The 14,819-nt window shown below is 37.5% G+C and overlaps 1 protein-coding gene across 2 annotated transcripts in view; it reads left to right on the top strand.

Moving 5' to 3' along the window:
• The window catches only part of CRYL1 (crystallin lambda 1), a 45,497-nt gene extending 30,980 nt beyond the window's left edge, over positions 1 to 14,517 (top strand). For both annotated transcript variants that reach the window (XM_088140666.1, XM_007427544.4), the window contains 3 exons: positions 3,613 to 3,718; positions 9,934 to 10,040; positions 12,299 to 14,517. In XM_088140666.1, coding sequence (XP_087996792.1) covers positions 3,613 to 3,718; positions 9,934 to 10,040; positions 12,299 to 12,427 — 342 coding nt within the window. In that variant the 3' untranslated portion in view covers positions 12,428 to 14,517. The remainder of the gene's footprint in view (positions 1 to 3,612; positions 3,719 to 9,933; positions 10,041 to 12,298) is intronic.
• Positions 14,518 to 14,819: the final 302 nt, after the last annotated feature.

Raw genomic sequence — 14,819 nt, 5'->3', positions numbered from 1 at the left:
TTAGACTACAAACTGTTTAAATAAAAGGCAAAGATTGTATACTGCTTATGCATTTTCTCTGTGTATTTTGAAGCAATTAGGTTCCGTCTGTGAGCTTATTGCTTAATTCTGTGATTCATATTAGGTAAGACTATGGTTTTGCAGATATTCCTGAACTGTAACTCCCACCAATGGCCATTCTGGCTGGTGCTGGAAGTTCAGAACAAACCCATCTTTGCCCTGATATGATCCATCATTCTTGCAAAGACACAATAGTGGTATTCAACTGTTGCACTATATGAACTGGATTTTTCCATTCATAAAAACTGTGTCATGTCTGATGCACAAGGTATTGGGGAACACTGCCAGTAGAAAGAACATAGAATTTCTCCAATATACAGGTGAAACTCGAAAAATTAGAATATCGTGCAAATGTTCATTTATGTCAGTATGGCAACTCAAAAGGTGAAACCAATATATGAGATAGACGCATTACATGCAAAGCGAGATATGTCAAGCCTTACTTTGGTATAATTGTGATGATTATGGCGTACAGCTTATGAAAACCCCAAATTCACAATCTCAGAAAATTAGAATATTACATGACATCAACAACACAAGGATTGGAAATAGAACAATATCGGACCTCTGCAAAGTATAAGCATGCATATGTACTCAGTACTTGGTTTGGGCCCCTTTTGCAACAATGACTGCCGCAATGCGGCGTGGCATGGATGCTATCAGCCTGTGGCACTGCTGAGGTGTTATGGAAGACCAGGATGCTTCAATAGCGGCCTTCAGCTCCGCTGCATTGTTCGGTCTCATGTCCCTCATCTTTCTCTTGGGAATGCCCCATAGATTCCCTATGGGGTTCAGGTCAGGCGAGTTTGCTGGCCAATCAAGCACAGTAATCCCATGGTCATTGAACCAGGTTTTGGTACTTTTGGCAGTGTGGGCAGGTGCCAAGTCCTGCTGGAAAATGAAGTCAGCATCCCTATAAAGCTTGTCTGCGGAAGGAAGCATGAAGTGCTCCAAAATCTCCTGGTAGACGGCTGCGTTGACCCTGAACAGTGGACCAACACCAGCAGATGACATAGCTCCCCAAATCAACACAGACTCTGGAAACTTCACACTGGACTTCAAGCATTGTGCATTGTGTGCCTCTCCATTCTTCCTCCAGACTCTGGGTCCTTGGTTCCCAAATGAGATACAAAAGTTGCTCTCATCAGAAAAGAGGACTTTGGACCACTGGGCAACAGACTAGTTCTTTTTTTCTGTAGCCCAGGTAAGACGCTTCTGATGTTGTTTGTTGTTCAGGAGCGGCTTGACAAGAGGAATACGACATTTGAAGCCCATGTCCAGGATCCGTCTGTGTGTGGTGGCTCTTGATGCACTAACTCCAGCCTCAGTCCACTCCTTGTGAAAGTCCCCAACACTTTTGAATGGCCTTTTCCTGACAATCCTCCCCAGGCTGCGGTCATCCCTGCTGCTTGTGCACCTTTTTCTACCACACTTTTCCCTTCCACATAACCTTCTATTGATGTGCTATTGACGAGCAGCACTTTGAGAACATCCAACTTCTTTTGCAATTACCTTTTGGGGTTTTCCCTCCTTATGGAGGGTGTCAATGATGGTTTTCTGCACAACTGTCAGGTCAGCAGTCTTTCCCATGCTTGTGATTCCTACTGAACCAGCCTGGGAGACCATTTAAAGGCTCAGGAACCCTTTGCAGGTGTTATGGATTCATTAGCTGAATAGAGTGGGACACTTTGAGCCTAGAATATTGAATCTTTTCACACTATTCTAATTTTCTGAGATTGTGAATTTGGGGTTTTCATAAGCTGTATGCCATAATCATCACAATTATACCAAAGTAAGGCTTGACATATCTCGCTTTGCATGTAATGCGTCTATCTCATATATTGGTTTCACCTTTTGAGTTGCCTTACTGACATAAATGAACATTTGCACGATATTCTAATTTTTCGAGTTTCACCTGTACTACTAAGGACTACCTTTGACCGTACATTTTGCTACTTAAATCCCATTTTAATGAAATGATCCTGAGAATAGATAGGAATGATTGGTTATTTATGCCATTGTTTCTGGAATGAATTTGTGATCAATTTCCTGTAATGTTTGGACTATGAAATCTGGAATACAAGGCTTATGTTATTGCTTACTGATGTATGATGTTCTTCCTTTTGATTATTTTTAATAGTACTTTTTATATTTAATGTGATTTCCCTGTATAATCTGATCTTTGATCTGAATACATAAAACAAAATTTGTTGTAATGTGGTTTTCTTAGCTAAGAATATATATTCTAAACTGAGACTGTTGTAAAAACAATACTTTTAAAAGTATATTGTTAGGAAGAGCTTTAAAGAAATAGGCAGATAAATCTGAACTGACGGACTTGTCCTGTCCTGCTTTTTGGGTGTGCTGGTTTGCTTGGAAACATATCCTCTGGATGTTAACTGAGCTTCAAACAGCACCTCATAACATGCTATATTGGAGATTTGGGAGTTGCCTCTTAATAAACATAAGAATCTGGGCATGTTTAGGCCATGCAGATTGCTTCCATGATGCAACCAACTTGTAATAAAGTATATGGCAGTTACTTGGACTGTATTTAATTACCATGTTTGTCCATTTCCACCCCTGCATAATACACATACACACCACACACCCCAGCTGAAAAGGTTAATGAAATCCTCCAAAATCATACTGTAATGGAAACTGGCATTTTATATGATGAAAGTGAAGTGGCAACATATCAATTATTTACTCAGAAATGATGTAGGCTTACTTAAACTGGGTCATTTTTTCAAGATTTGGATCAAAGATGGCAACATCAGGGGAGGGAAGGGTTGGTGGTCGTCAGACTGCAGTGTAGCATTGTGATACAAGCCCCTCTTGTCTACATGCATCATAACATCACACTGGTGGGCACGAAGGGCAGAGTTTGAGCGCAAGGCTGCAGATCCTGCAGACACCACTGAACGTTAATAACATCAATTGAATTAGGATCATCACAAGCACCTAGATTCCTAATTATGTCCAAGATTTCTATCATCTGGAAAGCAATTTTATACCAAGTTCAGGAAGGCTGCATAATACTTTATGGTTATTAAGTCCTTTTGAGAAAAGCAATCACTGTCCTGCCAAAATAAGTCTCCTTCAAGTTGAACTCAGCTTGTCTAATGACGCCTTTGGATCATGCCACTGATCATTGCACTTGCCAGGCATAAATCACTCAAAATCAGAGGTATAATTTCATATGGTTTTCCATTGGCAGCTAAATAAATAAGGTACTCTATGCCTTCATATAAGCTTGACACATCTAAAATAGCAAGAAAAACCTTGCAGTTCTGAATTTTTAAAAAAATCTTTTTTAAAAATAAAATTGACATCTTTGCACTATCCTCCACAGCCATCAGAAATAACCTGCGAGACCGTATTACTCCATAAAGCACTGTGCAGATTGATACACTGCATCAACAACTTTTGTTCGACAATGAATTTTACCCTTTTGTTTTCCAATATTTCCTATCCATAAAGGGATTATAGAGTAAATTTGAATTTTAGCAGTTCTTTAACATTCATAATTAATATTTTTTTTCTGTGCAGGATGGAGTAATATCACCAGATGATCTAGACCTTGTGATGTCTGATGGCTTGGGAATGCGGTATGCTTTTATTGGACCTCTGGAAACAATGCATCTAAATGCAGAAGGTTTGTAACTGTTGTGATATTTAAATATAGACATTTCTAAACTAAATAGGTCTTGATCAACAATGTCTGTTATGACCATGATGACACGTGCGGTAATATGCAAATGCTGGAATTGCACCTGATGCAAGTACATAAATCATAGCATTTAATATGCGTAATCATTTTGCCCATCTCCTGAAGTTACAACATTACATCTTTGTGAATATAGTGTTTATATATATTTATATTACTGTTGCAACAAAGTCAAGACCTGAAATCCTATTCATCTTTAGAATGTAATTTTCAATATTATTAGGTTCTGGAGATTTCTATTCAAAGCACTATTATACAATAATAAATTATGTTGGCTGGCCACTGGATCTATTTTATGAAAAATGTACCTATTGCACCATGATTAAACATACCATTATTATTCTGGCATGACTATAACTTTTATGCTAGCTAAAAATTGTGGCCATCCCTCACTATAAGGTGGTTTAGGAGTGGCTGCCTTTCCAGTTCAGAGAACCAACATCTTTTCAAGAGTACTAATTTCAAACATTTTTTCCATGATTTAAACTTAGTGACTATATTTTTAGTTACATTTTAGTTGTATAGTTTTTAGTTTATTATTTTCTATTTGTGTTTGTATATTGAAGGCTGCCAAGACCTTCCCATTAAATAGAAAGGTCAAATATAAATCAAATAAATAAAAATAATAAACTTCCAACTGGTTGTTGTGGCTTAGAAGGAAGCTTTGCTCTCTCATTCCCCTTTCTAACATGCAAACCTATTGTTCCTGTTTGAATCTGATGAGCTGTTTATAGTTTTGTGGATTTTGAAAGCCTGTTGTAGGCTATTCCATATCATTTCCAACTGCAGATACAGATTTTTCAATTGATTTAACTAGAAACAGATATCATTCTAGTCCACTGGATCTTTAAAGCTTTCTGGAGCCAATTATCTTGGTCCATCTTCAACCAGCAAAAAAGAATTTACTAGGTTGTGTCATTATTCTGGAAGAAATAATATAATGTTTGAAAGTTTAAAATAGGGGTTAGCATTTTGGTATCCTCCAGTTATTTTTGACACAGCTCCCATGATGTCCTGCTTTGGATCATGTTGCCTGGGACTGATGAGAATTAAAAACCAAAACGTGTTTACATTTATACAGACATGTATGCGTAGAAGAGGCATTGCTACATTTTGCTTAATCATTTGCAAACAAATAACATCTGTAGCCCTATTCAAAAGCCTCACATTTCTCCACCCAGAGTGTCCCCAATCTCTTTGTGTATAGGATATTTAGTTAAACTTTTATTAGGTTAAATATTAGAATGTGTGCATCCCCATGCTCTATCCAAGGATATTGCTTAAAGCTACCATTTCAGATATATATAGGCCATTTCCTTACTAATAATTTATAGCTTCCTCTAGTGCAGTGTTCTTAATCTTAGCAATTTAAGACATGTGGACTTCAACTCCCAGAATTCCCCAGCCAGCCATAGAGGGGCCTATCTGAGATGTTCTCTCAAGTCAGATTCTTAGAATGGACTTAAGGCATGTTTGTCTGATAATTGTCTTGATAATGGATCGTCCCACTGTCCTTCAAGGTCATTCTTTAAGCCCTCTAGTGTCTCTCAGCCATTGCTGAGTTGTGCCAACCCAAGGTTATTTGAATAATTGTGGAAGATGCTGTAAGTCAGTGTTACTCAAGCTCAGCAACTTTATGATGCATGCTGGCTGGGGAATTCTGAGAGTTGAAGTCCACACATCTTAAAATTGCTGAGATTGAGAAACACTGCTGTGAGGATCCTGCTTTAGATGGGAGTAAGTCCCACGGACCCACTGATCCTCAAAATAAACATGTACAGGAGCAGAGTTTCAGCTTTCACAGCTGGGAAGAGAACTCTCTATATAACAGTATGCCAGAAACTTTGGGATAAAGCAAATGCCAACAGCAAGTCATTGTGAACAGAAAGAGAAAAGAAACATGAGAACCAAAAGAAACATGACAGGCAGAAAGGAAATCCACAACATTTTTAACAAGAGAAGGTAGTGTAAGGACATCTAACTGAATTAATATGATAGTGGTGAGTGCTGATTTTGGGTCCAGAGAGTTTTTATCCTGGAGCTGGAAATTTTAACATTTTGGCAGAATGGTACTTAGAAAAAAAAAGTATCAGATCCTTTTAGTGAAAAAAAATCGGCAGTACAGAGCTACTAAAAGAATTTTCTCAGTTACCCTATTACTGTATCATCATGAAACAAAGTACCTCCTATGTGTGGATCTAATCTTTTGAGGTTCCACATAGGTGGTAGGATTACATGCTTGTTTTCAACCCTCCCAAATCACTTTGGGAATTTGGCTATTTTGCTTTGAACAGCCAGATTCTTAAAGAGCTCCACCAGAATTAGCATTTTTATCTCAGTGCACTTCATACCAGCAGGAAATAAATATCAGTAAAAATGCATAACCTAGTTTTTTAAAAAAAATTAGCAACAATACTCTTTTTTTTTTTGGCCTTTTTTTTTTTTTAAAGATTGCAGCTGTGATCTTTATAATGTAAAAAGTAACAGCAGCTTTAAAAAGTTTCTTATCCTATCACTTAACTATAGCCATTCACAAATACCGTGAAGCTCATAATGGCTAGAATTTGTTGTGGAATTCTCATTAAAAGTCATTACGGTTGTGAGTGGAACTGGAAGCAATTGATACTTTTCATCAGCTCTGCTATTAATGTGTAGTCTTGCTTTAGAAAAATCTGGGAGCTTTTTGCTTCTGCAAAAAATTGCAGAATATAAAAAGAGGCACTATTATAATTGAAAAGCAACAGTTACTGAAATGCTTTTCTGGCTACTCTCTCAGAGATATTTTGAAATAGGATATTATCATCAGCAAATTGATGGTTCCCCTTATTACAGCAGCTCATTGAATAGTATAGTGTTTAGGTTAACATAAAGCATAGATGCTTATAATCTATTCACGTTTACTCAGAGTGACCTCTATTACACTTATATCCGCCTTAGTAATAAGCGAGTCTAGGATTGCAGACTTATGAGCATACTCCTTGAGGTTAGGAGTAGCAATTTTCTACCCATTCATCCAGAGCTTCCTCTTTGGCATCTATAGATTCCTGATTTTGCAGCCAACCACTTACACAAAGTTCATAATCGGATATTGCTGTAATTAAATGACAAATATGCATATGTGCATTAGCTGCAAGTAACGTTTGAAGTAATTCTAACTTCCTGGAAGCAGCTGAAAAATAGGAAGTGAAAGGGGGGAAAGTAGAATCTTGTCTCCAGAGGAAAACACTCTGTACTTATTGTATTGGCCGGCAATGCTAGATACCAATTTTTCTACTTGTTATACGTTTCTTTAAATTTTCCCTTCAATTCTGGATAAAACTAAATAAATTTTTCCTTGATTTCTGTGACCTACATTGTACCCCTTGTGAATACAAGCATCAGTCTTTACTCCATAATCTAAACTGTGCTTTAAAACAATTATTTTGGAAATATTAGTATTAAACAGATGTAGCATAATTGCATTTATTTATAGTTGTTCATTTGTTTCAAACATTTCTGATTACTAGGATCAAGTTTTCCTGAGTCAAACAGTTTATTATCGTAATATTTTTTACCAGTAACATACATCAGCCTTTCCCAAACTGGATGCTTTTCAGAAATGTTGAACAATAGCTATGAATTTCCAGCACATTTGGAGGATCTCTGAAAACCAAATTAAGAATGGGATGGAACTGAGGTCCCAGTTGAAATCTGATCATGGGCACATTGAATAAATGTTGCCTTACTGGCAGAATTACTGAATTCCATTCTGCAAGTCATCTTTCTAAGAATGAAAGAACAAGAACTCTTATACAATTAGCAGTAAAAAATATCAGACCAAGATAGGTAGCCACCATAGTTAGAATGGAATATTATGTTATTTAACTTCATTAATCATTTTGATTAAAGAATATTTGCTATTTCATATGATTCTAAAGTAGATGGGATTTGTTTAAGATTGCATTGTGAAGAGAATGGGCTTTTCCCCTCCTGCCATAAATGACTTAAATCCAAATTTAAGAACAGCCCTGCAGGATCAGGCCAAGGGACATCTTTGTCCAGCATTTTGTTTCTTATGGTAGCCAATCCTATAATAACTTATCCTTTGCATGCCTTGTATTTTGATCAGGTGGGCAATAATATATTGATAGATCTTATTTACAGTTGTGGCTAGATATTGGCATCTGCAGGTAGTCCTCATTTAACAACTGCCTCATGTAGCAGTTACGACAATGATGAAAAAGTAACTTTATGGCCAGTCCTCATATTTACGACCTTCACAGGTCTGTAAAGCAAAGGAAAGCTAAAGTAAGATCATAGGCACAGTTGCGGTTTCACTTAGTGACCGGTTTGCTTAATGACCAAGTTGCCAGTCCCAATTGTGGTGGCTACATGAGGACTACCTGTATTGTGATTCTGTAGAGGGACTTGAACTTATTATTTTCAACTACATTAGATTTTACACCCTTCTTGATAAAAAGAGCAACACTTTTCCCTGTCCTCCAGGTTTGTATTCAGGAAAATAGATCACTGATTCTCTTTGTTTCACCAGGTTTTTGTTATATCTACTATACCTGTGTTCTCTTCCCAACCAAACACTCTATTTCTGCAATTTTGGTTGGAGATTTCTAACATTAGCATAGATACATGTGTGCCATGTCCTTTTTTAAATGTTGGCATGAACCTTTCCTAACACGACTATCCATTACCCCTCTTCCTGTATTGGTCCTTTAGTATTTCCTAAAATATCTACACTTTTTTGGATTGGATGCTACACAACATTTGTTAGCTCTCCCCCAGGAATCAATGTAAAATTTGATTTGCCAGCTTTTTGGTGTTATGCCATAGCAGCTGGGTTCCAAGTAGAACCTGTTTCTCTTGTACAGGCTTGGCTTACCCCAAACACTCCTAGCACCTAACAATTCTAAACTGCTTTGCCTGACACCACGGTCTAGCAGCTGATCTATATGGCTCATGATGTCTACAACCTTTGGACCAGGCAGGCAAGTCACCATGTGATCCACAAACCTGTCTGTCTGTGCTTCTAATGATCAAACTACAATAAAAAGCCCCCCAGTCCTCTGGAGGAATATCCTCAATATGAGAAGACTTTATCAACAAAGACTGGATCCCTCCTATAGGAACATATACCTTGTCCTTGATGTTCTTCTTCCCCAAGATCCCCATTCTCCTTGACAATAAGAAATTTGTCACCTTGGAAGTAGGAAAAAGCTGTCATATCTTGGAAGATCTCATCCAGATATCTCTCTGTTTGCCTAAGTATCTCCAGTTCAGCCACTTTGATTTCAAGGGAATGTATCTGCTACCCAGGAAGTACTGCCAATCGGCAAATAGTCATACATGTAATACTATGTAATAAACCAGAAAACAATCCCTGTTGGCTTTCTGTCTACATGCTACTTATTCTTGGTAACTGCCTATTCTTTTTAAAGAAATGCTTGAACTGGAAGGTAGCTATTACATTTTGAGAACCTTGAACTCTGGTTTCTTCATCCAGTTTCTGATCTTGATATTTTATCTCTGATGGTGAGAGATCAGTGTATTCCTTCCTCTATTCTAACTCCCTCTTCCTGTTTGCCCTCCTGTTCACTCACTGATTGCAAGCTCCCAAATGCTTTTTTTCATACTGCTAGCTAGGACTGAGCTGTTGTCTTGATCAGTGAATTACCTGCAGCTTAAGTCCCTGCTCCAGACCTTGTATTCTTCAAATAAGCATATAGTTTCTTAGCCAGAAGGGAGAAAAAATCATCCAATTACCCAAACAACCCTTACTGTCTTGTTTGCTTGTTCTGCTCATGAACTCCCAGCTGCTTCTCTTAGTGCTGGCCAAAAATATGAGTGCTATTAAACAGTCTGAACTTTTGAATGGCTGGGATTAATCTCAAGGAAGAGGATTTTTGTTAAATGTAAAAAATATCCTTGAAAGGAAGGGAGTTCTCAAGGGATGTTATAGAATTGTTTTTCTTGGAGCTTCCTTCTCTGAAAAGAATTAGTAGACAGCTGTTTGGAACCCCTAGACAGAAAAAACGAATTCTAGACAGTCGATAAATATTCCTCTCAAATTTGGTGGTATATAACAGTGATTGTATTTGTAGACTTTTTTCTGTCTGGGAAACATTAAACAGTCTCCAGTTCTCTTTCAGGAATGCTGAACTATTGTGATAGATACCGTGAAGGTATTATCCATGTCTTGAAAACCTTTGGACCAATACCAGATTTTGCTGGGGAAACAGAACAGAAAATCAATGAGGTATGTGTACAAACTGAGTATCAGGTTGAGTTGGCAAAACATATTGGCTGCATTATCATCTTAGGTGATCTAGGAATTTATCCATTTTGGGCTACCTTATTTGAGTTGGTTGGTTGGTTGGTTGGTTTTTTGGTTTGGTTTTGTTGTTATTTTTTGAGGTTTTAATGAACTTTGAATTCTGATAAACGAAGTGGATGTTAAAATCAACAGTGTGTTGTAACTTGCTGCCTGTTGGCATACACTTTAGCATATAGAATGCATCATAGCTGAATGTGTTTATGTGCCACATGCATTACATCATTCCTATTGTCAGATGCACATTAAGAGCAAAATGGAAGTATGACAGTGTGATTTTAAGAAGCAAAACCAAACTCTACTCTGCATGTCCCCAAAGTACGATACTTTTAGAGATTACATATATATGATCAGAAGTGGGATGAAATGCTCAGGTTTTGTATATTTGATTACATCATTCATGCAACAGACATTGGGTTGTCATTAAGTGGAATGAATTACCTTCTGTATTTAGCAAAATTGCTTAAGTGTTATGAATATGAATTCATTACTGTTCCTCTTTTTAAGCCACTTCATTCTTTCCACTGCAAGACAATTCACGGTTCAGATTCACATTCTTTAACGTATAATCCCTGCCCAATCATTTTTATTTTGTGGGCACCAGTATTTGTTAACCTTTAAGGACTGGTTTTTAAGGACTTATTTTTAAAGCCATGTTAAAAAATAGAGGCTTAATTATTTAGCTGCATGTCATTCTGTAATTTGCTTCCTAAAGATACACTTATAAAACCATTTCTAATCTAACAGTGTGCTTTATAATATATGTGAGGAGAAAAAAGGAGTCAGATGATTAAAATATTATCTGAAAATCAGTATTAAGGCCTCATTTTGTAGCTTCAGAAGGCAGTGGAATCAGAGCCAAGTTAGGAGTGGGGCAAGGTAACCCACTGTGGCATCTTCTTTTATAGTTCAGAGGTTACTAAAGGGAAAAAAAGTAAGTTCTCTTTGCTCTGCTTGAGATTTTTATTAAATAGGCATTTTTTCCCCAAATATACTTATTTCTCTAGCATTTCATTGTCAGAGAAGACGACAAAATCCTAAACCATTCATTCTGTATAGTTTCTCAAGCCTTCATCTAGTGCCAATATTCAAGTATCTAGTTCCCATGTAATAGAGATGAAGTCGCTGTGCTGGAAAGGGACAGTCATGCTATTGTTAACAACCTCACAATGTCAAGCATAGTTTGATGAAATGGTAAGCAAGAAACTTTTTAAAAATCAGGTGAATGAGAAGATCTTTTAAAAAGCAGTAGTGCATTCATCCTAGCCTGATGGTCTCCTGATGTGTCAGACTACAGTTCCCAGAATTGTCCGTCATTATAACCCGTGGGTACAGACTGGAAAAGAAAGGCATTTTTCTAGCAATAAAGCATTGCTGTTCCAGCATGAGGGAGAAGTGATGTCTCTTCGTAAATGAAACTAACTGGAGGGGAGACGTTAGCATTTCACCTAGGTGAGGAAATCAGTTGTGAACACCTCTGATAGTAGCCAAGTTGAAGCCACTGTGCAACAAGAAAGAAGCATCAGCAAGTTGCCCCCCCGTTGTGGGGAGATGGGCAGGGACAAGTTAAATAAATAAATAAATAAAATAAGTTACTCCATGGTATCAAGAAGAACAAAACTACCATCATCTTAAAAACCTAAAAGACAAAATAATCCCTCTTAAAAAGAACTAAGTGTGCTCAGTAGCCCTAGAATGGAAAGGAAAGACTGGGATGGGTACTCCAGAGTAGGGTTCCTCAACCTTGGCAACTTGAAGACGGGTGGACTTCAACTTCCAGAATTCCCCAGCCAGCAAGGCTGGCTGGGGAATTCTGGGAGTTGTAGTCCACCCGTCTTCAAGTTGCCAAGGTTGAGGAACCCTGCTCTAGAGGGAGTTGGTGGGTTCACCAATTGGTTTCCTACTTATAGCAGTCCTAGCTAGATGGCTGCACCTAGCTGACCTTGGCTGATCCCAAAAGCTAAACAGGCAAGGACTGTTGAACAGTCCTTGCACAGGAAACCATCCCAAAGCCCGGCCAAACTGGGAAGTCAAAAAACATGAAAAAAGAAGATGATGGCAAATCATGTCCATACTGTTGCCAGGAAAACAGCATGAACATGATCATAGGTCATGACAAGCCAGACTCACCTAAAGTGAACCTTTATCTTAATTTATAGCTACAGTTTTTGTCTTTGTTTCAGGCAATGATTAAAAAAACTCCAAGTAACCCAGAGCACCTAAATGCCAGGAGACAATGGAGAGATGAATGCCTCGTGCGCCTGGCCAAACTGAAAAAGGATATTAAATCGGAGGACATGAACCATCTTTAAAGCACGGCGTCAGGCATCATCAAGTTGGCATTCGAAAGGACACTCCCTTCCCGGGCCAAACATTAAATCATGAAAGTCATGATTACAAACACAAAAGCCAGTTGAGCCACTTAGTCAATTTAAGGCTGGAACATTTTTTATCTGAAACTAGTTCTAAATGACATTTTAAAGCCATAGTTTTAAATACCTTGGTAGAGATGCTTGCTTTTTAAGGGAGTGCTGCATAGAAATGTATTTGAGAGTAGTTTGCGATTCTCATCTTTGGAACAATTGGGATGCAAAGCAAAATTTATTTTAAGCAAGATTCTGAATACAGTAACTTCACAAACTGCATTGCTCCTGGGCCTTCCTAATTAAAAATATTTTTAATATATCAGTCCTTGGTTCATATCACTCTTAAGCAACGGTGTAACGGAGAACAGCACTAATATTTATTTAAAACTAACCTTTTAAAGCCTTGCTTGTGATTAATTTAGCCCAAGCATCAGTTGCTTTCTGCATGGATATAACTATGTTGACAAGGAAAGAAAATGCTTGTTCTTCTGGGCTACATTCTCTTCTGTTCATCTTCTAAGGGCAGGATAAGCCGTGACATTCAAGTGTGTACTTATTCTCATTGTAACCAAACAGGCTTCCAATATAGTTTTATATGAATAGGTCTTACATTCAGATCATTGTGGTTCACATTATAGGCTTTGTGCTATATTGACTGATTTTTATCCAGACTGGCAATAATATCGACATGAGAACAAAGGATAGCGACTGGAAGATAATGTAGCCCTTAATCTGATCCTGTTGGCAGTTCTTCCAGCTGCAAGGGGACATCTGCTGCTCAGAAAAATTGGAGTGATGTCCTTAGTAGTTCCTTCTTTTTAGGCCATGGATGCTCTGGGACTCTTTATCAAGCAGCAGATGGATTAGATTAGAGCACAGTTTTAAAGATGCGGAAGATTCTTGGTGTTATACTGCCCATTACCAGTTGGCTGCAAAATAAAACACAGTGATTCCAAAGCAAGATTTCCTTGCAATATTCCTTCTACCACAGAAAGAATTTTCATTGCCAAGATGTCTGATTAAAACAATTTCCAAAGAAACAGATGACTTGGGTTTTAGCGTTGCTGACTAACAACTGCCTTTTGTAAGATCAGTATGCCTGTCAGTGGGAGCGTCTTTAAAGATTGTACCCAGAAGAATAAATCCATAAACCCTGAACTAAGGGCAGAAGTTGCTGTCCTATGGGCTACAAACTAGAGAATGCAACTGAAATCCCTGGAGACCTCTTGCTTTATTACATTTATACAATATGGAGAATTCTTTTGAATTTTTCTGTATGTCTTAACTTGCACTGGAGATCATTCAACTGAGGAAGTACCTCCCTGTCTTCTTTGTAAAGTATGGGTGACAACTACAATACCAAGGCTTTCTTGAGTAGGTTGCTCAGACTTTGGAACTCCCTGCTTTGGGAGACCAACCTAGCCTCTTGTGACATTTTATAGCTTGTCCTGACAAGATAGACTTTCAATGAATTAATTATCATAACCCTGTAGGATTTCATATTTGGCTGATAAGGCTTTCTTTTTGTACTGACCAAGATTGTGTTTTGAATTTTTATTAATAATAATATTGTCACTGGGGACTTTTGGTCCAAAATCAGTAACTTGGGCATAATGTTATATTACACATAATTTGTTGCCAAGCACTTGTTTTATTAACTGCTAGATTCCATTAGTACAAAGCTTAAGAAAGTTAATTAGAAAAAAATATTTAAATGCCATCATGGTAGACTCTACAATACTTTTAGATTAACTATCATTACATTAATTAATTTGTGTTAAATTGCAACATTTAATAACTCTAAATTTTATGCTTATTTTTGTTCTGAATTCATTATATTACAAGCTATCTACACATCTATGCTTTGCTTGCCAATAAATATCTGTATCACCCTTGTATATTTGTATGCAACTATTATATAATTATTGCATTTTAGCTTTTTATAATCAAGGATCAATTGGTGGGGATTCATTACACAAGTAACATGAATTGCTGTGAATGTCATAAAATTAATGTATATTAAACTGCCTCATCTGGATTTCTTTGGATACAGCAGACTTGTCCATTGTTTGGGTGGAGGGGGGAATATCCAAATCAAAATTAGGTTGAGTCTGAAGTAGAGGGCCATTAAATGGATGTTTCCACTTGTATTGCTAAACTGTCCTTTGTATGCAATACAAATTACCATAAGTACATTAAAAGGAAATGAAGTTGAACAGGACAGGCTGTATCAACATAAATTCCCTACGTCAAGGACATTTTGACTTGGTGTCAAAATGATTGCAAGATCAAGTTTGGGAACACTTCTGTAGAGACTATTAAGACTCTCCTAAATTGT

Source organism: Python bivittatus, unplaced genomic scaffold (assembly GCF_059951505.1).
Source record: "Python bivittatus isolate LINGU-HERP-01145 unplaced genomic scaffold, Pbiv_v1 ctg000340_np1212, whole genome shotgun sequence".
Classification (NCBI taxonomy): domain Eukaryota; kingdom Metazoa; phylum Chordata; class Lepidosauria; order Squamata; family Pythonidae; genus Python; species Python bivittatus.
The sequence above is the reverse complement of the archived record's forward strand: the minus strand, read 5'-3'. Positions and strand labels throughout refer to the sequence as shown.